Source organism: Leuresthes tenuis, unplaced genomic scaffold (genome assembly GCF_036924035.1).
Source record: "Leuresthes tenuis unplaced genomic scaffold, fLeuTen1.0.hap1 SCAF_8, whole genome shotgun sequence".
Taxonomy (NCBI): Eukaryota; Metazoa; Chordata; class Actinopteri; order Atheriniformes; family Atherinopsidae; genus Leuresthes; species Leuresthes tenuis.
Genome location: NW_027325362.1, coordinates 23,344,811 through 23,372,362, shown reverse-complemented (window position 1 = coordinate 23,372,362; position 27,552 = coordinate 23,344,811). Strand labels below are relative to the sequence as shown.

At 43.9% G+C, this 27,552-nt stretch overlaps 1 protein-coding gene across 1 annotated transcript in view; it reads right to left on the bottom strand.

Annotated features, from left to right (window-relative positions):
• The window catches only part of thada (THADA armadillo repeat containing), a 100,177-nt gene that overhangs the window by 71,562 nt on the left and 1,063 nt on the right, over positions 1-27,552 (bottom strand). Inside the window, exons 3-26 of the mRNA XM_072391461.1 lie at positions 26,214-26,323; positions 26,004-26,131; positions 25,720-25,868; positions 25,582-25,614; positions 25,446-25,494; positions 24,861-25,054; positions 24,536-24,630; positions 24,180-24,403; positions 23,315-24,018; positions 23,018-23,172; positions 21,938-22,093; positions 21,714-21,821; positions 21,507-21,630; positions 21,091-21,236; positions 20,182-20,410; positions 19,957-20,092; positions 19,715-19,851; positions 19,436-19,573; positions 19,023-19,183; positions 10,565-10,674; positions 8,050-8,182; positions 5,058-5,180; positions 4,697-4,819; positions 4,507-4,598 (exon numbers count right to left, since the gene is read on the bottom strand). Coding sequence (XP_072247562.1) covers positions 4,507-4,598; positions 4,697-4,819; positions 5,058-5,180; positions 8,050-8,182; positions 10,565-10,674; positions 19,023-19,183; positions 19,436-19,573; positions 19,715-19,851; positions 19,957-20,092; positions 20,182-20,410; positions 21,091-21,236; positions 21,507-21,630; positions 21,714-21,821; positions 21,938-22,093; positions 23,018-23,172; positions 23,315-24,018; positions 24,180-24,403; positions 24,536-24,630; positions 24,861-25,054; positions 25,446-25,494; positions 25,582-25,614; positions 25,720-25,868; positions 26,004-26,131; positions 26,214-26,323 — 3,757 coding nt within the window. The remainder of the gene's footprint in view (positions 1-4,506; positions 4,599-4,696; positions 4,820-5,057; positions 5,181-8,049; positions 8,183-10,564; positions 10,675-19,022; positions 19,184-19,435; positions 19,574-19,714; positions 19,852-19,956; positions 20,093-20,181; positions 20,411-21,090; positions 21,237-21,506; positions 21,631-21,713; positions 21,822-21,937; positions 22,094-23,017; positions 23,173-23,314; positions 24,019-24,179; positions 24,404-24,535; positions 24,631-24,860; positions 25,055-25,445; positions 25,495-25,581; positions 25,615-25,719; positions 25,869-26,003; positions 26,132-26,213; positions 26,324-27,552) is intronic.

Here is a 27,552-nt window from a genome sequence, read left to right as displayed (position 1 = left end):
ACTTCAGTCAGTGTTGGTTTGAGCTGATAACTCCATATCTGATTGAAAATTAGACAAATCTGTGTCTGGTATTGTTTTGAAGCTTTTTAGCCCTCGACTGAACTGTATTCTGTCAGGATGCATTGTGGATATTCTAGGCACCGGAGTTTTTGACAAGGGGGAGCGAGACTGGAATCATCAATTCTGAACCCGTTTCTTGTTTGAAGGAGAGTCTGGCAGTGTTCTGGGTGTCATGAATTTCAAATGTGAGACTTATACTTGTAGTGGAGTAAAAATGATACTTGGAAAAACCTGATACTTTCTCCTCAGGCGGTAAAACAGCAATCCCATTTATTCTCTCACTGCTCTGCCAGAAAGCATTTACAACCGCGCTGAAATGCCCCACTGCTGCATTAATCTGCACAATTTTACATGTACACGAAGAGTGCAAAGTGAGGAGTCGAGGCCGATTTGAGATAAAGCTGGCAGGGTTTGAGCTGGAATGCAGTGAGCAATCTTTTCTCTGTCCGCTTTGTTTACAGTTGCATTTATCTCCACGACGATATCTCATCAACATCCATGTGCGGTCACGGAGTGTAGAGAGGCCCCAGTCTCGGTTTAGTGGGACAATGATCTGCAAGCAAACAACATGTCTGCATACAAGCTGCTTTAGAAAATACACGGCTAAAATTCCCACAGACGGCAAGAAATTTGGTATTTCCAAACACAAAAATACTGAGAATGTCGTAAATAAACTGGGTTGTGTGAGCAGAACATGTGTTTATTCTCCAGCTTTAGCGGACCAAGAGACCACGACACACATGAAGCCAAGTATTAGAGTGGTTACAACAAGCTGTTGCAACACGTTTTCTGTTGTCACAGATCACAACTGTAAAATTAGGGTGATAACAAAGGCTGGACGCAAGAAGACACGCTTATAAATGAGATTCAGCTTTCAGACCTCTGCACGCACTGTTCTGTAATGACTTCACATCGGTTCAGTATGACTTAACGACGTGACGAATGACATGCTGCGAGGCAATTCTTATCTTTACAATACTCAAAAAGTCTTTTAAAGACATAAAGTTATAACTTTGAGTTCAAATGCTAATTTCCTTAGCCTTCATTCATTACCATCATCACAACACAAACACTCCCTCACATGCACATAAAAATAACTCCACTCTCTAATAATAAGAAAACAAGCAGCGGAGAAGCGGAAGGGCTCGTAACTGAGAGCTATACAAGGGGCTGGAAAGGAGACTAAAAACACAAGAGAAAACAGACAAGATAAACAGGAGCAGGCGAAGCTTGGTTAACAGTGATCAGAGGCCTTCTACGATCCAGCCAATAAAAATACAGCACGAGGAACCAGACTGAGTGCTCGGAAGCTGAAAGCGCTGGGAAATTTTACTCTGAATTAGAGTAACAAATCATTTCTGAGCATAACTTAGACCTCAACAAAACGGACAAGTCTTATCATACAGCCAAACAGTGCCTAATATGTTCACATTTATGTGCTCTGGGTATTAGTTTTACCTTCGTTTCACTCTCAAAAGACACGGGTAAACTATCAATCATATACAGCCCTATATAATACAGACTGAAGGTGAACAAGGCCACCGTGCAGGGTCTGCATTTTCTGAATAGCAGTGCTGTTTTATTCTTTAAGCTAACGAGCCTAAAGCATAGAAACAGAGGTCATTGCTTTGAGAGGCTCCATTTAGCAACACTGCTCTGGCCTGAATGCTAACGTTAGCATACTAACTGTGACAATGCCAAGATGCTAACTTAGCAGACATGATGTTTTACCAAGTTTACCTTTTTCATCAACCTAAAGAAAAGCTGGATCTAGTATATGATTAGTGACTAACCTAGCTTAGCCTGCCAAAGCTAATGCAGCATTCATACCGGCATCATTAATATAATCGATGCAAACAGCTTCAGGGTTACTTATAAGGGTTACTTATAAGGTACTTTAAGAAATTTACTTATAATTTGCAAACAAATTACGACACAAGACTAGTTTTCACTCAAATTCAGATAAAATTTGTTATTATGGAAGTACCACAACACTAACTAACTAACTAATATGTGAGATCTACATCAGACATAGACTTTTGTTCCATGTAGGGATGTAACGATATGGAAAATTTTATGTCTCGATTATAGCGACCAAATTATCACGATAAACGATATTATCGTGGTATTATTAAGAATTTCTTAATTGCTGTACAAATGTCCAAAAAACACATACATTGAAATAATTTCATGAAACCTTGCGATTCTCTTATCAAACTAAAACATTTGAAGCCAAAATCTTATCAAAATTAAACTTACGCATTAAAGGGGCAAACAACTGGCACAGAAAGAGTTTATTTTGTAATTTGTAAACAAAATTTGTTTCAATATTTTGTTCATACATAAGTGTGTGTGTGTGTGTGTGTGAGAAAATGAGTGTATGTTCCTGTGTGTGTGTGCGTGTACGTGTGTTGGGCTAACACTTAGTGTGTGTGTGTGTGCGCGTGTGTGTGCTGGGCCTAACACTTTGTGTGTGTGCGTGTGCTGGGCCCATAACTGTGTGTTTGTGTTGGGCTAACACTTTGTGTGTGTGTGTGTGTGTTGGGCCAACACTGCAGTGAATTAAATTAACACAGCATTTTACGTTTTTAACTCGTTATTATAAATATCACCGTATGTTCTTCCTGACATGCGTTTACATTATTTTATACCGCCTTACATTGTGTCGGCTCTGCTCAGTGGAGCTGACAGTAAACTGGCGGCCTTCGGTTCTGTTTCATTTGGAGACACTTAGCAACACAGCTGCTAACACGGCTAGTAGCTGCTAAGTGCCTGAAAACGAAAACGGAAAACTTTCTTGCATTTTAGGAAGAGAGATACAGCTCGAAGCTTGGGAGACTTGGATGAAGCTGTTATTACGTATCCCGATAATCCACCGCAATGAGATTAATTTAAACATAAATGGTAATCTTTATCGCGGAAAATTTCACCGCGCTTTACCGTAAAACCGGTAACCGTTACATTCCTAGTTCTATGTAATCACCATGTTGTCATTAGCTCCACAGTACTCTAATCGACATGACCAACCACGCCCATGACATAAATGCAACAAAAAGTTGCCGACAATGGAATCCATTTGTAGCGACACCACATAAGAGTATAGACTGGCACGAAAACATCCACATGTTAACATACGAACAAGAGCAACATTCACTTAAAAATGTTGGAGATGTAGCGTTCAGCTTGTTCAACGAGGCTTTCAAGTTATGACTTCAATTCAGTGCGAAATCTGTTCCCAAATAAGTTAAATTGCTGCCCTCTGTGCAAGTGATATACGCCTTACTTAATATTACCTAAACAGGGAGCAGGTGGTGAGGAGCACTGTTTATGTACACTGAGACTTGATGTTCGCTGTTAAAAGCCGAGTATGATGACAGGAGTTAAGGACCCTGGCCTTCTTGTGACGCTGTTCCTTTTTTTGGCCTTTCCACTATGTGATGTGAGTAAGTTTCCTGCTGTATTAATTATTTTCCTGCAATTGTGTAATCGTGTGAACAGTGCTGCAAGATTTCAAGCGTTTCGTCCTGCACTTCAGTCGGATCCAACAGATTAGAAAATGCACAAGGGAAAAAACACTTTGAACACGCCTGCTATCATTCTCATTATCCAGGGTTCCAAACACTCGAATGGTTGTTTGACAAGCTGCGGGACTCTGGTTAGAATTTAGAACTCTTCTGAAAGCCTCAAAAACAACCCACAATCTTTCAAACAAAATTCGACAACAGAGCCGATAACATTCCAACTAAAACAAAGATGGTTAAACCTATAAACAGATTCATCTTCTCCACATCCCAGGCTCAATTTGTGTGTGTGATGCCTGCAGCTCCCCATATAAACATCTCATCCTCAACTAAGTGACAGTTGCTCCAATATCACCACTTGCGTTATTCCTGTTTGAGACAATTAGCCTCAACTCTGGCCTACATTATTCATAAGCATCATAAGCATTCATCTCTCTGTTCGACTTCCTTTAGATGTGCAACGTCATTTTCAGACTGTTGACAAAAGTGCAGTGGAAGGCTGCATCTGCCCAAGCAACAAGTAACAGCCAGGAGGGCTGAATAGAGAGCAAAGCTGTATTTCAGTCCAGGTTGTGTTACAACACCACCCCCTGGTGGTGTGAGCTAAATACTATTCATGCTAATCACATTCTTTACCTTAGGAAGTAAGCACCTTCAACGGAAGTACTTTTAAGTACCTTTAATGCTGCCTTGTAGGTTTGTTTACAGCTGATGTTCTACAATCTGTTAACAAGTTAGGGTAATTACAGCCACGAACAAAATGACCCACACTTCCTCCAACCAATTTGCTCAAACAAGTTGAACTGCGCTCCCCGTGAGTGGAATAAGTGGACTTGCCTGACTGATTAGCCCTTGTTTCAAGATGAACTTTCTGGTCCTTACCTGGACCAATGCTCTGAGTAAAAGAGAGGGAGAAGCAGCAGACCTGTTCTTTTTGGAGTGTTCATCCTTCCCTTTCTTCACTCCAAAGATCCTTGTGATCAGAGTGCTGAAGAGAAGAGTGGAGGAGTTCCTCACCTGGAAAATGAAAGAAAAAAAAAAAAAAAAAAAAGACTTGGAGGATATTTTTGCAGCAACACTTAACATGGATTAGAAAACATGGGGTCAAGACTTACAGCCCACACAGGCGAGGTGAAGCCCAGCACGGCAGCCTGCATTCCATCCGAGACAAAGGGGATAATGTTTTCCCCCAAACGGGTGTCCCTGTACAGAGCCCTGAGGATGTTCAGAGCGTGGACCTGTGGTGATGGCAGGACGGAACATGTCATCATCATTCAAATGACATTAAAGATAAAAAATACTTCTATTGTAGACACCACAGCTTTACCATACAATAACACCCGCATGTGGGTTTAATGGATTAAAAGCTGTAGAATACATTCCATGAGAAAAATATCTCATGTCCAGAGTGTTGGAAATGTTCAGGAAAATGTCAGATCCAACTCTAAGTATCGTTTGTGGATTGAATGGTCAAACCTGAGGGACCGTTGAGCTGTCGGTGTTCCTGTCTGCAGAGGGCATGGCCAAAGCGATCAGCTCTCTCATGGTCATCTTCAACAGACTGCAGCTGGAGGACTTGGGCTCAGACGACAGCAGAGCCTGCAGGAGAAAGAAAAAGTGGAGCCATGACGAAAGTCAAACAGTGGATGTCATCAGTTTTGTTGTGCCAAGGTGGTGCTGGTACACAACTCAAAGTAATATTCATGTTCCAGTCAATCCCATGGCAAGCAATGCGGAACTTTAACACCATCAAAAACAGGGATTAAAGAGTCTTGAGGTACCCCGTTTCCCCAGAAAAGGAAAACCAGGAGATACTCCTGCAGTTGAGGAGGAGTTCATCAGCGTCACAAGCCTAAGAAACTAACAATTACTTTGACCTTTCCAGAAATTAAGAAGATAGTAACCCTTTTAACACTGCACAATCAGCGGTGCACCATTGCCACACATTGCCATCCAGTTTGAAAGCTACAGAGGTGGAACTGGGGGCATCATAGTAGATGCACCTCTGGCAGCAGGAGTAAGTAAAAAGCCACATTGGTGTGAATGTGTAAAGGACGGCTGAAACACTGTCCTCCAACAAACGATGCGTTAGGGACTCAACTGCAAAGCCAGGTGGCAGTACCCTGCGTTAGGTCAGAGTGAATGACCAAAGCGAAACAACGGTGGCTTAACAGGGATAGATTTCCTTGCACTGATATAATATGGCTGCTGTGTGAAAAGAGCTACATGTAGACCAGACAACTTCCACGGCTGATAGAGGCCCTCATGTTGGAAATGCTGTAAGAAATCCCATTTGAATGAGACAAATTAAAAGATATCTTCTGCGACCAAAGTGCAAACCCAATGGATTTCTTGATTTTTGCTCCAGTATGTCCAAACGTGGTGTAGGGATGTGATCTGCATGAGTGGCTCCCACCTTGAAGCACAGATACATAGAGGCATAGGTGTGATGCCGTTAGGGGGCTCTGCTGGTGACACTTGATGATTTGTTCTCGGCAGCCCTCATCCAGTATGTCCATTAGAACATTCTTCAGAAACACACCATCCAATCTGGTTGGAATTTAATGGGACTATTTTTCAAGAGGGCAATAAAGCAAAAACCCTCCTTTCGGCTCAGTCTGATGGGAGTGCTGTATCAGATGACCTGGCCTCCACCCTAACCTGATGGCCGACAGTTTCTCGGAAAAGCTTGCAAACAAGCGTTCTTCTTTTATTGTAGAAACCACAGCTGTACCATAAAATCGTAAAAATACACATATACACAATTGCATAAGTAGGTCTAGACTGACAGGTCGACTGAGTGACATCATTTCTATGTGCCAGGAGCAAAAGAGGGGCATGTGGGAGCTGCTGCATGAGAGAAGGGTTATCTGACTGTGGGAGCTGATGGGAGCCAGCTGTGCGTCGGGACTGGGATATGGTTAAGGATTGAGCCTTGGAGGAAGGGATGGAGAGATGGAAGATAGAGGTAGGGGATAGATGAGGAGGTGGGGGAACAGAAGGGCTAGCCTGGTTCCTGTGAACCAGTCCAGACCAGCATGAGGCAAGCTCAGGAGCCAGCCTTCCCGGATCTGACTCTGCCTCTCTGTGTGAAGGAATGCAGCCCGAAGCTCTGCCAAGGTGTCGATTTCTGCGTCTCAACAGACTTCCCCTGCCTCTCTCACCATCATCTTATCTCCTCCGTCTCTCGATTTCCCTTCATCCTCGACTTCAGACACCAGTCGTAATTTTTATCATGCTCTGTTCCGTCTTGCGACTCTTCCCCTCTTCTCCCTTGCTACTATCCTGCAGGGATGCTCATTGATAATTACCATAAAGTCCAACAGATAAGTAGAAAAAGGACTTCAAAGGCATAAAAGCCGGTTTCAAAAAAGTCAAGGTTAGGGCTTTTGAAACGTGGAACTGAATTCAAAACCATGTCAATGCTTGCATTTTAAAGAGCGTAGCACACAGACACACATAAAACAGAGAAGAATGAGTGATGTCAGCAGTGCCGTCGATTACCCAAAACCACAAGAAAGAGCAACTCCGCTTCAAAATTACTGCTATGATGAAACATAAACTCTGCCATGTCTACTTTCAATATCAGTAATCAGAGGAAGCGAAGAGGCAAGTTGTGGCTGAATTATACACTGAGACACAGATTACAACACATTGTTAGAGGTAAGTGGTGCTAGTGAACACTAAAGGGGGCAACCAAAGGACACGGTGAGCGTCTGTGTCCAAGTCGGTGAGTCGGTATGTGCCAGTGAGAAAATAAAGACGGATGAATTATAAAATTAAAAAAAAAAAAAACGCTGTGTTCTTCCAGCATCAGTTCTCCAAAGACATGCCAAGAACTGCGGTTTGTACAACGTTTGAGAGTACACAGGAATACAAAAACACCCAAACGCATGGGGTCGTGTCAAATGGTCGTTTCTTTTTTTGCTTAGAAACCTTAATTCAGCGAAACGAACCCAAAGTATCCCGCTAGCGGCCATAATAACAGCTGGGTGTATTTATATCTCACTCTGTAACCACAACACTCGCTGTGTCCACCCGCCGTTTCCGTATCGTAACCTTAATGTACATTAAATCTCAAGTCTTGTGTCAAATATGCGAGCCGAGAACATATCAAGATACAAGCGAAGCAGAAAACATCTTCCTATGGGGACAACGAATTGCATCATATTGTATCGTAACAGAGGGTCATGGTGTCCTGAGCGGGATTATTCACAACAGAACGAGTGAACCAGTGTGAGCAGAGCTTCACAACGCACTGAGGAAACTAACTCAAAGGAATGCGCTGACAAGGGTCTGCATGTTGTGAGCTCTGAAGGGTTTTAAATTTAAACAATGACTTTGTGCCAACACTTGAACTCAACCGTGTGACTCTAGACTCAAGACTGAAACATTACAAGCACCCTTTTGATACTTTTGTCAACGTCCAATTGTCATGTTTACATCTTGGAAAAGCACGCTCACGCACCTGGATGTAGAACGGTATCCCAGCGCTGCGTCTTGTTGCACACAGTTTCGACGACGGGTCGCTGGTTTTGACCTCTTCCAGAACCTCCGACAGCCAACGGGCAGGAAGCTGCTGCAGGGCCCGACTTCCACTCCTCACACACACACACACACACACACGCACACACACACACACACACACACCAAAACATGACAAGAGAGTCCAAAAGCTTTTGAGTGTGTCTTCTCTAATGATAGAAAGAAACAATAGACTCACAAACCTGTCACGATGAACGACAAATTTCATTAGTTGACACGATAAGATATAAATTTACCTATTTATCACCAACATATAGACAATAATACTCGTTTAATCAAGCCATTTATGCTTCAGTAAGGTTCTAAGAGATACGAAAATAACACACACACCACTCTGTCTCGTTTCGGCTGGTTAACAAGAACTGGTGTAAAACATGACTGAACACAATCAGAAGGGGAAATTTCCAAAAAGGTTCCAAAACTGACACAATGCAAGCGTAACTGTAACTGCCTTTAACAATAAGAGAATATGTAGGATGCCACTTTCCATAAAGCCTAATCTGCACCAACATCAGGTTGTTCATTACACCTAAATTCGTATACGTCCCAATAGAGAAGTCATCGACATTTTCAATCGTTTTCCAGGAAATACAGTCTAAAACACTACAAAGAATAGCTGCCAAACATCCATTTTTGTTCGTTAACATAAAAGAATACAAGTGTTAAATTATACAAGACGGATCATATAGCTAGCTAGCTAGTTAGCGAAGATCTTTTCCTAAAACTCTTTAAGCAAGATTATATTCTTCAGACACGATATCACGTGTCTGAAGAATATAGTCGCGATATCTTCAGACACAGTCTACCAAGTTAACTCGATTTCAATTCACTGACATTAAATGTGCAGAATGTAGTGACAATGAGCATAAATTACAATTTGCAAAAAAAGGCAAGTAAACCAGAAGTAAATACATTAAATAATTAAAAGCAATGGGCAAATGACTGGAATAGTTGGCAAAAGTAACAGATAAAAAGGGTGAAACTGATAAATAAAATTAACTGATGCGTTATTGAAATAGTAAAGTGACATTAAAAACATGGTAACAGCGGTTAATACAGTAAACCAATATAATGAATAATAGCGACAAGGAAACAAAGGATGTTAAGCTAGACATACAATGGTTGGAATTCCTAAAGGTAAAGGATAAAAATCCATAGAAATGTTATAAAACTGACCTAAACCATTTAAAAGAATATGATGAAAATAGGCACGATATTGTTATTAAGAATAAAAACAGAAGGGGTAAGTGAGTTCAAAACGCAGCACTGTGGGAACATGTCTGACAAAACATGTTGGGTACCACTCCTGTAAACAGTTGTAGATATAAATGCACATGTCTGACCAGGGAATTCAGTCACATACAAAAAAAGAGAAAGTGCAGAGAATTGGAGTGAAAGGAAGTGAAAATTGGGAAAACGGAAGACGGAGATAAAGAGACGCACTGAAGGAGCGCAAACACTGTGGAACACACTAAAGCCAGATCCTGAGGCAGAGCATCAAAAGGCTGTGGTTAAGCACCCCGCAATCAACACCCTATAACCCAGCACAAGGTCTGCATACCATCCACACACACTGCTCCTCCCCTCCTGAAAACACACACACACAAGCACACACTCCGGGCACTCCTACACACAACCACGAGAATGTCGCTCTCGTTACACAACACACAGGGAGGCTGGTTCCTGGACGAGAACAAAACAAGAGAGTTTTGTTTTAACCGCTCAGGACTGGGTGGTTCAAAGTCCACAGTGCTGCAACGGCTTTGTGGTTCGTCACCTGCCGTAGGGCCGCAGACCTTTTCCACAACCAGGAAAACACAGAGGTACAAGAAAGTGAGAGATTCGTTCACGTCATCCAGAATCAAAAGATTTTTCGGGGGGGGGGGGGTAATAAAGGGGTTATTTCTAAGAATTAGAGAAGTGTGGAGTTAAGTGATGAGGCAAATCAGCCTGGCATCATTAACTGCGTAGGTTAGTGGAGTAAACGCTTAGGATTAGAAATATTTAGCCAGAACATATCTGGAAAACCAAACTAAATCTAGAGAAGCAGCAAAGAAGTGCTTTGCAGAGGAATTTTCAGAGAATCAATCAAAATCCTGACTCTTGCGTTATATCGATTCTAGAAAGTGAATTAGGGTTTTTTTCCCCAAATGTGTTCCTTAAATTAAGTCGTGCATTTAGAATTTAAGAGAAACCGCAACTTTCTAATGTTCAGTTTTTTCCAACCTCGTGCGTTTCTGTTGGCTGTCCAGAGGGCACCAGATAATGAACAAATGCAACTATCCACTCTCGATGTAATTACAGTAAGCCGAGAGGATTTATCCACTTGCTAATTACAAGGCGCGCAGACACTCAGCGTCATGATAGAAGCTCGGATGCCTTTGGCCGTTCAGCAGTATTACCTTTCAGCCCTTTACCCTGAATGTGAACGCACACACCTGCACAGCATGTCGGTGAGGCGTACAAAGCCCACATAAGCCAGTTCAAAGGCGCCACGGTGACGGGACTGCAGGAGCTGCTGACGGAAGTACAGACCGACCCCCTCCACCTGTAACAGAGAGAGACAGGGAATCAGCCACCCCACCTACCAAGAGCAGCAATGAGTCCTGCTGTGTCCGAGTGTGTGTCTGCGTTTCATTTTTACAAGACTTTTTGAAGTCTCCTGCTTTGCCCTTTAGTAGAAATGGATTTTGGTCATTTTAATTTTAGGAATCAATCCACAGACATATCTGGCATTTTCACAATTTACTGCAGCTAAGGTTGGTTTCAGTCCCAAAGCACAATGGATGACTTAAAGTGACACGGCTCATGCATTTCATCCAGTAAGCTACCAACATTAAACCCAGTCAAACAGAGTGGGACACGCGCAGGCAAAATCACAACAGGTGCATCGAGTGCTAACCTCCTGAGGACATGACCTGGTGATCACATTTCAAGGGAAATCCCCCCCATTATCACCCACATTTTTGCAACATTTCAACCAACAGCACCAGAACTTAAACTGAAACTCCATTTATTTCAAGAAGCTAAAAGATTATTTCAGCTCCTCGTTTGCATTTCTACTGAGATGTAAGACACAGGATAGATAGGCAAATTAATTCTATTCCAAAGTGTTAAACAGCAGCACTGATAGAATGGAATAGAATAGAATAGAATAGAATAATACTTCATTCATCCCACAGTGGAGGAAATTCAAATTAGTCAAGTAGCTAAAAAAAAAGTATATTTACAATGATTGTATATTAGAACATCAATAATAATAATAACGAATGAATGAATAAATTTGAGAATAACATGTCAGCAGTCACTGTTAAAAAGCCTTATGGCTGTGGGGACAAAGGACCTCCTGAACCTCTCAGTCCTGCAGCGCAGTGATCACGCCGCAGCCTACAGAGCAGTCAAACCAGAAGGTTTGATTCAGCTGTATAAATCCAAATGTAACGCATTTCGGCGTGTTGCGGGTGGTTTTCTTTGCGTCTTAGAACATAACTGCCGTAAAACATGAGACTTACAATTATTTGCTCAGATGTAGGCTGCGGTTTTGCTGTCACTATTGGAGCTCTCTCTCCTCATTCTATCCAGAGCCGGCAGCTGGCGCTCCAACAACTATTCCTCCAATAAAATCTAATGTTCACAGATTTTACAAGTTATTGTGGTACCAGAAGGTTCAGGGTAATCCCAAAATACCTCCCAATCTGGAACCTTGCTGAGGGTGAGACAATTCTTGACATTTATTCAGCCCGATGGTGAAAATGTAGGGTGTAGCAGATAGGACCTTAAAATCCCTCTTTCCTGCAAGAGGTTTCTACAGTTTAAGTGCAGCTTAATTTTCTCTACATTGTAGGCAAATAGTCACAAAATAGAACTTGACATCAACTTTAAAAATGTAAAATCCTTTACTTACAAGCTGTGACTACGACTTAAAGCAAACTCGTAGGTGGCAGGTACCGCCACCCTCTTAGGGTTCACTCATTTCAAGCTAAACGGCTCATCCGCAGACTAATCCGCTGTTGTGTTGTGATGAGTTGGTCTCGTGAGAAGCTGTTTTGCTCTACACGTCACCTTAAAGGAAGGCAAAAGTGGTCCCCAAAGAACTGAGATGTGAATACATCTGCCACAGATTTATTTGATCTTTTATTTTTTTTCACCATGTATCAGGTTGAAAAGTCAAGGAAACAATACAGTGCTCAACCTGGCACCCATCCCTCTCATTTGGGACCCATGAAATGTTGGAACACTGTTGTGAAATGAACCATGTCCCAAACCGGCTTTATTGGTCAGAAAATATATTGCTTTGTATCTCATTAAACTATCCGAGGCAGGGTGTACAAGACAAGTTTATTGACTGCTTTACCTAATCTTACTTCAGCTTTTTTCTCTTTGGCAGAGCTAAGATTCCAAACACACACAATTCAGAGACGTCGTTCAGTTTTTAGCTCCAAGCATGTCAAGCGTGAGAGCGGCATGTCAATAGCGTGACAAGTGTGCTCAAATAAGGATGCTGAGACATCCGCATAATGGCCACTGTCAGTAAAACCATCCAGTTAGTAATAGTGTTAGCAACATTATTCTAACTATATACACACACAGACACACAACTGAGCCCTGTTTCTGTGGAAGGGTGCAAACTGGTGAGTGTGTTGCAGGTGAGGCGGCAGGGCGAGGCGGACGCAGAGCTCCAGTTCCCTGTCATTAAGGCTGTGGTATCACCACCACCAGAGGAGCAGCCAGGCCCCGACTTAGTCAGGGGTGGCATGGAGGGCACAGGGAGGGGTGGCATGGGGAGCAAAAAAACAGGAGGCAAAAAAAAAGAAGAAATCCAAACACCCCCTTAAGGGATGTGGGGTTAGACAAAACATCTAAACTAACAGGCACAGACCCGCACATGAACCAGAAATACACCAGTCAGTGTAAACTGATGTCACCCACTGAAAGGACCATGATGCATGAAGATGGAGGGAACATGTGATGAAAGAGAAAAAGACTGAATGAAAAATGTGTGGACAAAGACAATGTTACACGGTAAATGCAACAGAGGAAGGGCTAAGAGTGCCTTTTCTTTGGTCAAGCCAGTGGTCAATAAACTCAACTGACCCTTCAGACCTAAGCTGGACTCACTCAGACACCAGAGTGTGGACCGAGCAAACCACAGCAGTACCAAGCCCAATGACTTATCACATTGGGCTCCTAGAGTGGACTCCCAGGACAAGGCTGACCTCACCGGAGATAAAAATGGCAGCAACAGTCACCGTCAGATGGTCCGTGGCTGCCGGGGCCCAGACCGCTGTGGTGCTGAGCTGGCCCAAGTCGGCCCGCGATTTCACCTATTTAAAGCTCCCCCTCCGAAGGTTCCCGTCTGTGTAACTGTTTAAAAGGACCGTGCGAGCTTCCTGCGAGGGGCGGGGGAAGGGTATGGTGCTGACTTTTTTTCTTTTTTTTTTTTTTTTTTAGAAATCAACTTCCTGTTTGCAAATGTGCCCGTTTCCCAGAAAAAACTTCCATGTGTGGAGAGAGAAGTTTCCCAAGTCTAATTACATGTATGGCTCAGAGCCGTGACAGTGACCCAAATAGCCAGCTTCTCCCCTGACTGCCGAGGGTTAGACAGGACTCGTGCGTTTGTTGTTGCTGCTGCTGGAAACTACACAAGGAAATATAAAGCTCTAGTTTTTAAATGGTGAGGTAACAAAAAGCCATTTTGAAATCATTCAGATTACTTCATTGCCTCCTTTCTACTACACAGAAACAAAAGTCAAACAAATGCTGTTAGTCCGACGTAAATGTCGATAACAACTTCAGACAGTGAGGCAATCCATCCATTAGTGCAGCTCACGAACGCACGCCACACACAAGCTCAGTAAACTAGAAGCAGAACTGTCCAAATAGTTCTTAAATACCAAAGAACATGACAGGAAGACCAAAGTCCACGTATGATGGACTCTATATCATTATTTCTGTCTTGTAAAATGCCTTTTTACAACGTCTCAGTCAAACTCCCAGGAGGATTTTCTTCATGTAACCTTTATATAATGTAATCTTATTGCCATGTCACAAAAGAAACCAAAATGTCTACCGAATATCATCCTGAAATTACACCACAAATTGACGTGTTTGCAGCCAAAAGAACCACTGACCACCATCTTTACCTCTGAGAGACTCTGCCCTCTCTGAGGTGCTCTTTTTATGCCAGGTCATGCTACTGACTTCCAGCTAATTCATTTAATTACTTTTCAGTTACCTTCTCTGTGCATAACGGGCAGTCAGTCATTTCTGTGAAACAATGTGCAACTCTTCACGTCTCCATCTATGACACCCTTAATGTAATGCCTTCAAATGCATTTATTCTAAAAATCGACTTTGATTGCAAATTGTTTTCATGCATTCTCCATCTTTCGTTTTCACTCTTTTCTATACGAATGAGATAACACCCGACCACTAAGCCTTTATGCCTGGAATCACCTAATTTATTAGCTAGATCCCAGACTGTGTATTGCTGAAGGAACACTGAGTTTTCTATGTAGTGAGCAGTGAAACGAGATCATCTTCAGCACATTGAATATCTGAAAAGTATGTGAGGAGCAGATTCTTATTCGGCTGTAGGAACATTACAGGGACTACGGTTTATTCTTAGAATTTAGACTATCAAATGAAATAGTTTAAAGTAAATACTGTGCACAACCACGCAAATGTAGAAAGATGTCATAGAAAGCATTCCTATTGTGTTCATAGTTCTGTGTGTGTGGATGTGTGTGTTCCTCTTTGCCACGGAGCATGGCATACAAATGGTCCATCTATCCTTCGTTAACAGGGCAACAACTGATCCAGCCATAGCTATGCCAAATAAACACCAGAGCTGTCAAATGAAGCCACATTTATATAACTGGTGTCTAAAAACCCCAATCAGGTTTTTTAAAAAAGGTTTTTAGTATGTTTTGCTGAGGCTCCAGCAGATCTCAGCTGTGGCAAACTGAACAGAACAGACAGTTTAGAAAGAAAGGGAGACATTTGTCCAAGACGTTGCCACAATTCGCAGAAAGAATGGGATAAACTGCCCAAATCCAGGTGTGTAAGGCCTTCAGAGACAGAGCCAAGACGAGTTACAGCTGCAACGGCTTCCACAAAAGCCTCTTAAAGAATAAAGGTTAACTATACTTTTCCATAGATGCTTTCACCTATTCATTATGAGTTTTAGTACTTATTGATGTGGACAAACGTACATTTTATACACTTTTATACATAATAAAACAGGTGAAGGAGACTTTCTGCACAGTGGCACTATTATACCTAAAGCTAATAAGTTGGCATACACGCATAAGTACCAAGAGAAAGGCGAATATCCACAACCTCCTTAACTCTTTTAAAAAAAAAAAAAAGGAAAAAAGATGGAGAAATCGAACCAACCATCCCATTATAATTGCTCCCACTGTGTCACCCAGCAACAAAAACACGAGCAGCGCTGCCAGCCGGGCTGTCACACTGGGTGAAGGCTGAGGACCGCAGGTCATGTTGAGCTCCAACACATTTACGCTTTGGTCACACAAACATATCTTTGCTCAGACATGTCATCGCTGCGGTTGGGCAAAATGACTTTGTCCACATAGACTCTGCCAGAGTCAGCTTTCCAAACACTACCGGTATCACCAAATTGACCGTTAACACTAACAAACGCACCATTTGTGAGCGTGCATGGAACTGACGACAAGCGCTACAGTCAGAGAGTGCAGAAGAGTTTCCCTTTGCCTGTCTGGGCCACAGCATGAGTTTGTTAAGCCAATGGTTCTGTAATAAGAGCCACTACAATCATTACCAGAGACAACACAATATCTGTGATATCCAAGTCAGATAACATGCAGCGGTGTCAAGGAATACCAGAACATCCACTCTCAGCTTAAAAATGATGAGGTTCAAAGTAACTATTATAATATCCCAAACCAGTTCCTTCCATTGTTGGCTCTCAAACTTCCTCTTAAGTCTAATACTTAATGGGTTTTTTAAGCTCGTAAAATAATATTACAGCATCAGGCAGCTAAAATAAAATAAAGACTTTCCTGACATTTTACTTTGGTTTCTGACTACTTTGACTGGAAAATCTCTCTTTCAATGAGCAGTTCAGATTTGAACGGTACACACTCCCAGCATCCTCGTTTTCATCTGCGCCCAACTTCAGATTCAAATGATGCTGCATTTGCTGGCCCTCGGAGGTGAGAACTTCAAACTCTCTTGCTTTTTGCTTTGTTGTTACCAACAAATTCTCACCGTAAGAAAGAAATGAGCAGTTAACGCTCTGCTGGGTCTTCATTTAGTGTTTTATCCATCGACTAAGACATCTGACCACTCGACGCACCACTTCCCCAAACATTTAGAACACAGAAGAACAGAACGACTTTTTGGAGCCGAGATGGGATGGTGGAACTCTGAAGTGATTTTTGATTGCTGTTCCTGTACATTACTTTAGGTGCGATGCGGTGTTTGAACAACCCGAGGCAGTTAATCACATGACTCGCAGTGAGAATGTGCCAGAAAGAGGGATCAGAACCCTCTTTCCATCTGAGTGTCTGGAAAGAATCCATTCTTATGCACCCAAAACAAGAAGAGACTGAAGTGGGACGAGGACCATCTACACTGGACCGAAACAGAGACCTGTGTATAGACCAGTCCAAGATGACACCTTTCCTGAAGGGTTCAAAAAGAGTTTGCAGAGCAAGACTAAAGCCAACGAAGGGCTCATTTCAGGGCTCTAAGACCCAATGTGTGTGAACTTTGAGCCTTTACATTGACTTGCATGGTTTCCTTTACAAATGCTGATTTTGCATTTTTGGACAACATTGTCAGTAAAAATAAAAACTTAAAAATCTTAATGTTTTCAAACTTTAGGACACTGTTGAGGGATTCTTCCAAATCTAAACTATGTGCCACGATTATGTCGTAAAGGGGCAGGACTTTCTGGATGGATTCTATAAATCCCTTCTGGTCTGAGAACACCTCAGGATGCTCGATGAGGAGCTGGAGGGTGTTGCTGGGGGAGAGAGATGTCTGGATTTCCCTTCATCTGTTGATGGATGGATGCTTCTGAGCTTTCTTAAGACAACAGTCTCAGTGGAACTGCTCATAAAAAAGACCAAAGGTTCACCTGGAACCAAAATGTGAAATGGAGTTTCTTAAGAACATACATTAGAGTGCACAGTCTGCATATCACTGATAGTTAACTGTTGCTCAGAGTAAACACAATTCTGTTGCTTGTGATGCTGCAGGCACTGAAAAAAAACAAAAAAAAAACATCCCATTCAGCAAACTGCGCTCCATTATCCTTCCTGCTTTCTCTCTCAGTGTAAATAAATGGTCAACAGATAAACACAAACACACTCTCTTGTACCCCCTACAGACAAACCCAGCCCAGTCTGGTTCCCTTGTTATTATGGACGTGCACATGCTGAACCACTCAGACAACTATTCCTGTGTGAGTTTGTCGGCGTGTGCGATTGTGTCTGTGTGTCGCTTGCAGCGCTCCGCGTTTTCCTGCTGGTGGTGGAAGTGATTTGGAAAGAATGCGGTGGAAAGGGAGGGGCGTTGCGGCTGTTAAACCAGCAGGGTCGCGCCTCAAATGAAAGCTCGGTGCTAACGAGAGCGGATGCTAATGGAAGAGCCTCCCGGTGTGGGCTCGCAGACACACACTCGCATCATTCCCCCTCTGCAGCGTGCGTGCAGTTACAGAAAAACATTTGAGTATTTACTCAAAGAACCCATAATAGTAGAAATGGACAACAAATGCTCACCTTTGTGCTCTGGACTGGCTCATAAATAAGAAAAAAAACTAATTGGAATTGATGCAAACAACATTTCAGCCAACCAGCGACAGGGAACATTCACAGATGCAGTGAATTCTGGGTGAAAATAACTCCCACCGTGAAGATCCAGATGAAACTAACAATGATCCAGGTTAGGGAGGTTAGCAACAAAGCCACCGTGGAGACTTCACTGAGCCCAGAGAGCAGAAATGATGCTTCACTGTCCTGGTAGAAGGAGACTTCCTGTATGATCGCATTTCATCCGTTATGATGCAAGATATCCACGTAAACCCTTTACAATTCAAGTCACTGATGTTAGCCTACAAAGTGCTTAATGGAACGGCTCCCATCTACTTGAATGCTCTTGCAAAGGCTTATGTCACAACTCGGTCCCTCCGTTCGTCCCAGGATTGTCGTCTAGCAGCTCCTACACCACGCCTATGATGGTGGAATGACCTACCGAGCGCTACCAGAACAGGGGCATCCCTGTCTATCTTCAAGAAGCTCTTGAAAACCCAGCTCTTCAGAGAACATCTCCTATCCTAGCACTTACCTTGTACTTCCCTACCCCCTCTATCTTTCTGCACTTCCCTCTATGTCTGCACTCTATCTCTACTCTGTCACCTCTGACAGAGTCAGACTAGTGGGTTCCTTCTTTGTAATTTATTGTTAGCTTTTTATATAGCTTGTTATATCTTGATTTGTAAGTCGCTTTGGATAAAAGCGTCTGCTAAATACATAAACATAAACAATGCTATTCAAACTGATTGTATGAATCTATGAAAAAGCAGCTATGTGTTGTAGTAAAGTAATATGAAGAGGCAAGACATCAGTTTTAAATTATTAACAGACGACTCGTAATCAAATGGCGAGGCCTTGGCAACAGGTGCCCAAGTTTTAAAGAACATGGTTTCAAAAGGATCCCTGACCAGAGGGGTTTGTGTTCGTTTGGCCTTTAGTTTAAAAAAAAAAAAAAAAAAACAATAAAAAAATAAACTCTCCAAGTTGCTCCTCCTTTAACGTCTGTGGAACTGATCCGGTTTCACCACAGCTTGGACAAAGTCATTGGCGAGTGAGGTGTGCATACGTGTGTTTTAGTGCGCGGGGGTCTCACCTGCTCCTCTGTGATGAGCCCGCTGTGTGTGGGTGCGTTTTCATTGGTGTAGTGCAGAGGCAGGCTCTGACACAGCTGTCCGAGCAGCATGGCCACTTCCTTCATGCTCCGCCAGCAACATACCAGCACCATCTGAGCCGTCACCCTGTAGCCCTCACCGCCTGGAGCCAACACACCAAACAAGGTTCCTGATTTGTCTGTGTATCTTATCACGCTCCATCTTATTGGTAACACATACCCAAACACATGAACATCACACGTGTGTTCAAGTAATCGTCAAAGACATTTCAAACATGTAATTACGCCACACAAAATGGTAGAACACCTCCCCCATCAGGATATCACTTGTACTGCAATCCCGAGTAGCGAAACACTTGAACTGAGTCGAAGCAACGTGATCGTCCCAGATTCACCTGTGTTAAGGGGGGCGTGTGTGGCCTGAGTGTGATTATCTTCTTGGTGTGTCTCCAGTTCTCTGGCACTGGTGAAGAAGTCATTGGTGTCCCTGGGCTGAATCTCCTGCAGAATCCTCTGCAGACCGACGGACGTCTCTGTCCAAACACACACGCCACATATCTAACAGTTTCCAATGTTTCTGTCCACTTTGAGTAAAAAATATGACCATATATATAGTTTTTTTAACTGTATATTCTGCTCATTACACTGGAGACAGTGAATAAGAATGAGATTACCTGTGTCAGTATCCATGGGGATGAGTCCCTCTGGGGAGGAGCTCTGGACGACAGGTGACACCACATCAGACATCCTGTAGCACACAGCAATCAGCTCCGGAACCAGACGTCTCCACTGCTCAGCCTGACTCAAACTCCTAAAACCACAGGCGAGAAGACGACAAAGATGGCGGCTGAAATTCAGCTGCAAATGTCGAGGAGCGGACAGGAAGCAGACAGTATAAGGTGGTTCTTGTGCTCACTCAGTGTTTAGATGCTGCAGGGCAGCAGTGATGCAGTTCGCCCTGCCGTAGAGAGGAAACGAAGCCGCTGCTTGCAGAAGCGACGACTCGGCCTTTGACACTTCTGACTGCAGGCAGCGCAGCAAGAACTGAACCACTGAGGACAGAAAAACAACACAGTTACTCAGAAATGCATAAGAAATGCAAGTACATTTGCGCAGAAAGGTTCTGCGTGTGGACATTCACCAGCCAGAGTGTTGAGCTCTAAGATGAGCGCCTGAGAAGCCTGTGCGGGTGGAGGGGAGACCTGGAAGCTGAGCCCCTGATCCCGGGCGCAGTGCAGCAGAGCCTGGTTCAGGTCGGGTTGGTGGAGCAGCAGGTTGAGGAGGTGGGCTGCTGTAACGCTGTCAAAGGGTTTGGTGCTGGTGCTGAGGTCCAGAGCAGCCTGAAGAACGCAGCGCATTCTCTCTGGCACCTTAAAGCACAAACATACCAGTTCTGTTATATCTATCATTTGTACATAGATAATAAGAAATCAAACTAACACTGAACAGGAGAAATTAAATCAAAGAGATGAGTCAACACTGTTGAAATAGCAATGTGGGCTATGGGCTACCATCATTATCAGGGATGAGCTGGTTGGAACTTTTCTGGGCAGTCGTCTCAGAAGTCCACAGGATTAAATGAGGCCGTGATCTTTATGCAGGACATTGCTCCGTTGCATGGATCCAAGCCTCAAACATGACTGAATAATGACTTGCTGTTCATCACTTAATCCAAATGTTTATTTTTAAGGCCCTTTTCAGACATGAGATTACAGTGAAAGGACATTTTTGGGGGGATTTTTTTGGTAGAAATGAGGGGCCTAAAACATTTGAACAGTACTGTATATTCCTATGAGAAAGACCAAGCCCATTTTTCCTTTGTCAAACATTCATATTTGCCTCATAGTTCTGAGCAAAGTGTAGTTTATTTTGTTATGTAAGAAAGATGGCTCTACACAAAGGAATACATTCTTAATGAATAAATTAGTCCGCACAATAAAGTCGCACAAACCAAAGCATTACTGACAAAAATCAGAAAGATGACACTGTGAAGAAGTTTTACCCGTAAAGCTTCGCCCTGCTTATTGAGAGAAATTAGCGTTATCTTAACCTGAAGTCCGACAACTGATGGAGGAAGCTGCTGCAGTAACACCGTGGCCAGCTGTTTGACCTCCAGGAAATTGCTGGCCACACAGTAGAGGACGTTCTGAGCAGATGCGGGGGTCACAACCTCACCGAGGGCAAACGCATCGGGTCCTAGGACACACGGAGAGGTCAGAGACGCAGGCAATAAGTGACAAGAAGCAGAGACAGAGGGACCATCAAAGTAAAGAGGACGGCCACAGAGATAAGCTGCCGCTTCAGGCACAGAAAGAGAGAATTATTAAGAAAAACTACATATACTTCACAAACAATAGTCACAAGAATTTGAAATGTAGATTGTCTGCTGTATTACTAGCTGCCTAAAGTTGATGCGTGAAAATAACTGTTTTCTACAAAGCTGCAGCATGTAAGCAGCAGGTGTACCAGTGGTGAAGCTGATGAGCTGAGCCAGCAGGCCCAGCAGGTGGAGAGACAGGAGGCATTTTGAGAAGGAAGCTCCGGGGAGCAAAACGTCCAGCAGCGTCACACACAGCCAGCGCAGGAACTCCTGCAGCCAAAACAAACAGCCAGAAATAAGACTTTGATCTTACTCTTTATCTTCTACACAGACTCCTCGAGTGTGTGATATACCTTGTATTGATGCAGTGTGTGCTGGTCTCTGTCTCTCTGCTCCTGATCTCTCTCCTGAATCAGTCTCTTCTGCAGCAGCTGGGTGCTGTCCTTCACTCTGCAGAGTAACTGCGCACAAGAAGATTTTAAAAGTGCTGCGGCTCCCTGTTAAAACCAGCGAGTCCAGTCAATCCCCTGTATGAACCCTCACTTCCCAGCTAAAGAGTGTCAGGCGAAGGCCTCACCTTCTTCAGCAGGCTGACTGTTTGCTGTCTGACGCCCGGTGATTGGCTGTTAAGATTGGATGGGAGAAAGTGGCGGATCAGGTCCATCTCATGCGAGGTCAGAACCTCTGTGCTGCGGTGGCTCTCGCACACCAAACCCAAAGAATCCATCCTCACCTGGAGATGATGCCAAGTCATGATGCGACACATGAAACAAAGTCACATGTAGTGCCATACTTCAAAGGGATTTACAGTGGTGGTAAAAAGTAAGTGCTCTCTCTGCCCATCAATCTGGGATGGGTTAAAAGACCATTTGCAGACAATTTGGAGTCCATCAGTCACAAGTGGAAAACATTCAAGACATCGTCCCAGGAGTGGACACCCCAGCAAGTTCACCCCAAGGTCAGACTGTGCTCAGAACAACCCAAGAGCTTCAGCTCAGACTCCACAGGCCACAGTTAGCATGTTAAATGTCTAAGTTCATGACAGTACAATTAGAAAAAGACTAAAAAAAGGTATTGTTTGGAAGGGTTCTCAGGAGTCAGCCTGTTTTCTCTAAAAAGAACATGGCAACACAGCTTAGGTTTGTAAAGTTTAATCTGAACAAACCACAAGACTTCTGGAACAATGTCCTTTGGACGGATGTGACCAAAGTGGAGATGTTTGGTCATCTAAATTTGATGAAAAGCAAACACAGCACGGGCAGAAAACACAGAAAGTTTATCAAAAATACCGATGTTTGTGTGTACAGGCTCTAATTGCCAAGCACGGCGGTGGAGACACATTGCAGTCATGGAATCGACCATGAACTCCTCCATTTACCAGAGCATTCTGCAGTCAGATGTCAGGTCATCTGTCCAGGAGCTAAAGATAGGACTAAATGGGGTCTTGCAACAGGACAACGATCTTAAACACAGCAGCAAGTGGCTAAACAAAAAAAAAAAGGTGTTGCAATGCTGTGGCGTGACCTTAAGAGAGCTGTGCATAAATTAATTCCCATAAATCTAGTGGGACAAATTACCTCCAATGCAATCTTTTTGCATGTTGGCTTTTGCCTGCTAAATAATCAAATGGTGTAATACATTTTGCAGGCTAACTCACTTGATCGTGCTTGTGTACAAGTGCTTGTTGCAGCAGGGAAAGTGGAACCAGCCCCCCCCACAGACCCTCCTCTGAGGATGGTATGACTCCTTGGGCTCTGGCTGCCCGCAGGCACGTGATCAATGCTCCCAGTGCACCTCTGCTGCCTGAATGACCTGATGAGATAGAAAAAAAACATGCTTCACATCATCTTTCAAATGGGGGCTGCAATTTCATTTTTAATTCTTTGAGACTGAGGAACATCAAATGTACATGACGTATAAGACTAGCCAGAAGGGACGGCACACAGGTGTGTACCTGTTCTGCAGGGCGGTGTGTCCTGCAAGGCCTGCACCATGTGTGCCAGGCTGGAGGGGCTGCAGCGCAACAGCTTGGGCAGGAAGTAGTCCAGGATGTAAGTGGTCTGGTCCAGCCTTGCACGGCACAGCACATGCAGCAGGGGAGTTACCCACGTCTGGTGCCAACTCCCCATCCAATCCTCTGTCTTTGCAGCAGCACCCTTTGCACTCGCCAGCTGTGCCTTGTGGCTGACAAACAGCCTCTCCAGCAGGTCGCTGGCATAAGGAGCCAAGGTCTGGTCCCCCATCAAGCCCAGGAGACGGGCAGGCAGTTGGGGCTGGATTTGGAGCAGGTGCTCAGCCCCGTAGAGCTCCACCAGGCATCCCAAAGAACCGTACTTTCCCCTCATGTGCCACTCCAGACCCAGCAGACTGTGAGTGAGCTCTGCGATGTAGGAATCCTCCAGTGGGGTTGAGACGGAGGAGTTGGTGTGCTGGTGGAGGACGAGGAGGTTGCGGAACAAGGAGCGCGTCTGGTGGCGGACGCCATCTAGCGGATGTTCCCAGTGGGAATAGATGTGCTCCAGCAGACGGCGCTGTAGCTCAGAGCCTCCTCTGAGGGACATCTGGAGGCTGGAAGAGCAGAGGTGCGTCTCCAGAGCAGCACTGCTCCAAAGGGTCAGGACCCGAGCCACCACCATTGCTGTACTGGACTCCTTTATACTACAGTGAGGGTATAATGATATTGTTACACCTAACCAAAAGGCATCTACCCTTAGGATCAAGTATTCAGGATATTTTACTGACATTCTGAATGATGTTTTAACAGCAATCTATGACTAAACAAATTCACTTTTGGAAACAGACTGGATTGTAAGACCTACCTGACGTCCAGATCCAGCAGCGTGTTTGGGACCAACAGCAGCAGTTGTTCCCACTGCGGCCCTCGGAGGGCACCCTTCCAGCTCAACATAGCCAAAGCTCCGTGACACAAATACAGAGAGACACCCGGGGGGCGTCCGCTGTGACACAGACCCTCACACCTCTGCTTGAGCCACAGAGGTGCCGGATCTAAACCCTGCGCTGAGCTATGCAGCAAACTGCACACCTGACAACAACATTCATTATGTTCTTAAAAGAGACGATATTTGATCGTAACTAAGAAGACATTTTCAATTCTCTGTTTGATTTATTAACTAAACACGGACTGGAGTGTAAATTCGTTTTAAAAAGAACTCACCACAGAGGCAACTTCATCTCCAGAGCCCATGACAGACCTGATCAGCAACACCACAGCCATGCCTGCTGTACTCTGCACTGACTGGATGAACTCCTCTAGGTGAAGTAAAACAAAGGAGCAGAAAATCAGTTTACAGGTTTCTGTTTAGTTCCCAGTTTGGGACTTCATCATCAAAACTCTACCTATTCTATCTATTGCTTGTGATCAGAGTTGACTTAATTTTACAGTGAGGATGGTAGGCTGCTTTTCAGATGAGACAAACAGCTTGATTTGCATGTTCGTTTCCAGCTGCTGTGGGGTTTTAACATTTGTCAAGATCACTCACCATCAGTGAGGATATGAATGTAGCAGCCCAGGAGGACGTCCAGCGTGTCCTCCAGCTTCCTTTGAGCCTGTTGCGCCTGCAGGATGGCACTCAGGGTGTCCTGAGATCTCTGAAGCACCAGCATGGAGGTTTTCACAGCAGCCAGGCAGGAATGCATGTGCTGGGCCTGGGCAATGTGACGGCCTGCAAGACCACTAACCGAACAGCAGGGGGCGACATAGGTGTACAAATCAATGAGGAGCCACATTGGAACAGCAGTTAGATGGGTTTTCATCAAGTTTTCATTAGGGAGACGAACGATGAGACCCCCGAAGCTTATTACAGCAAAAACAGCTTTTTGGAGTCGGACAACATCAAAAATTTATTAAAATCTAAAAAAAATATTCCTCCTCAATGTCATGTAAGCCTGAGCTACAGCTATCTGAAAAATTATTTTTAGGGTTTTGCACAAAATCACCTTAAACCTGTTGTGTTTGTCAAAGTCAAAACTGTTCACAAACAAAGGGTTCACAGACACTCTCTTGCCACCTCGCTCGCACTGCTTTCAAATACGAATTAACCAGCTTTGCAGAAACAATTCCATACCTGTTCTGGTGAAGATACTCCAGCAAAACCTTGTGAAGGAACTGTGACACTACAAAGAAGAAAAGAGGGTTTGATGAAGCTGAGGCAGACAACAGAAAACTGAAATAAAAATAAAGTAAATAGGATGGACACTAACCTTCAAGCAGCAACTTGTTAATGCATCTTTCACCTGGAGATATATCATTTTTCAAAGACTGTTATTACTGAGTAAGCAACAAGAGGTAAGATATGTCTGTTATCTGCAGCAATGGGTTGCACAGGCCAAAAGACTCACCAAGCGGGAAGCCGTCCAGACAGGCAGAGATGGTGTCTACGATGTGCGGATACTGGTGTGAAGATGAACTGGACATACAGTCAGACAAGCAGGCGGCCAGACTGTTGACAGTCTGCTCCTGAAGCCATGCGGGTACTGAACCTAAAGCACTGAGGAGAGCAGCATGGACCCGTGTTATTTCTCAGAGAACCAGTTTGAAGAGGTTTCCTCAAAACCACAGCAAACAAAAGTTTTCTGTTTCAGTCCAATCAGACGCAGTAAAAACTTCCACCATCTCAACATACCTGGCAATGGCTCGACGCAGAGGGTTCTTGGCCTGCAGCGAGGTGTAGACCAACGCCAGGGTGTTCAGACAAGCATCTATAGCTCCACCAGACTGCTCCTCGCTCAGCGCCTCCAACTGGGATCCTGCCTGATGAAGCAATGACACAAACAACACTTACCCTATGTGGTAAAGCTTAACATATGAACACAGCGCTTCACAATGGTCACACCTTTTTAATCAGCTGTATCTGCTGTACGGGCTCAGTCAGCTCCAAGCATGACTGCAGGGTCCGGGCAACCTGCCTGACTCCATCTTCTCCTCCATCGACAGAGAGGGAGGCTAAGAAAGATCCAAACAAAAATGGCTTTCAGAAATGTGACATTAGATTAGATTAGATTAGATTCAACTTTATTGTCATTGCACAAAGTACAGGTACTGAGACAACGAAATGCAGTTAGCATCCAACCAGAAGTGAATGCTAACTGTAGAATGGGAGGTAGAGCCTTCAGTTATCAGGCCCCTCTCTTGTGGAATAAGCTGCCAGTAAATGTCCGGGAAGCAGACACCCTTTCCACTTTTAAGATTAGGCTTAAAACTTTCCTTTTTGATAAAGCTTATAGTTAGGGATGGCTCAGATAATCCTGAAACATCTCATAGTTAAGCTGCTATAGGCTTAGACTGCTGGGGGACCTCATCTGTCACACCTTTCCTCACTTTGCTCTCTTTTTCCCCCTGTTTAATTTCTCAAATGATTTTATGTACATGTGACATTATTGTGGTTATTAACGTATGTTTCCCTGTTCCAACAGATATCCTTTGAATGGTGTTACGGTGTTTTTCCCCTCTTTTCTGTCTTCTCAAACCCCAGCTGGTCGAGGCAGACGGCCACCCTTCCTGAGTCTGGTTCTGCCAGAGGTTTCTTCCTGTTAAAAGGGAGTCGTTCCTTTCCACAGTCGCCACAGGCACGCTCAGGACGGGAGATTGGACTGAAGACAAGTTTTGGTGCAATCTGTTGATTTCCTTAGCTAGGATATTATTTTTTTGAACTGGCTTTATATGAATTAATTGGATTATGATAACAATGAATTGAATTCCAATTGGCTTGAATTAGACTGTATTATTTAAGTGCCTTGAGATGACAATTGTTGTAATTTGCCACTATATAAATAAAACTGAATTGAATTGAAGTGCAAAACAGCAGTAAAAGTGGTTAAAGTGCAGAGTATGTGCATATGTAAAGTGAATTCAGTGAATAAAGTGAATAAATGCAATACAGTACAAAGAGTTCAGTGCGAGGTTCAATGGCTGAAGGGGGGGGCAGAAGGGAGGGGCAGGGGGGCAAAGGGGGGTTTGCGTGGTAGTCCACAGTCTCTGTGTGTGTATGTGTGTGGTGGGGGGGGACCCTGAGGTTGAGAGTTTAGCAGGGTGACCGCTGTCTTTGACGATACTGCACGCCCTCCGCAGGCACCTCTTGCTCTGGACAGTCTCAATGGAGGGGAGTGGGGAACCTGTGATGCGTTGGGCGGTTTTCACCACCCTCTGGAGTGACTTCCGTTCTGCAACAGAGC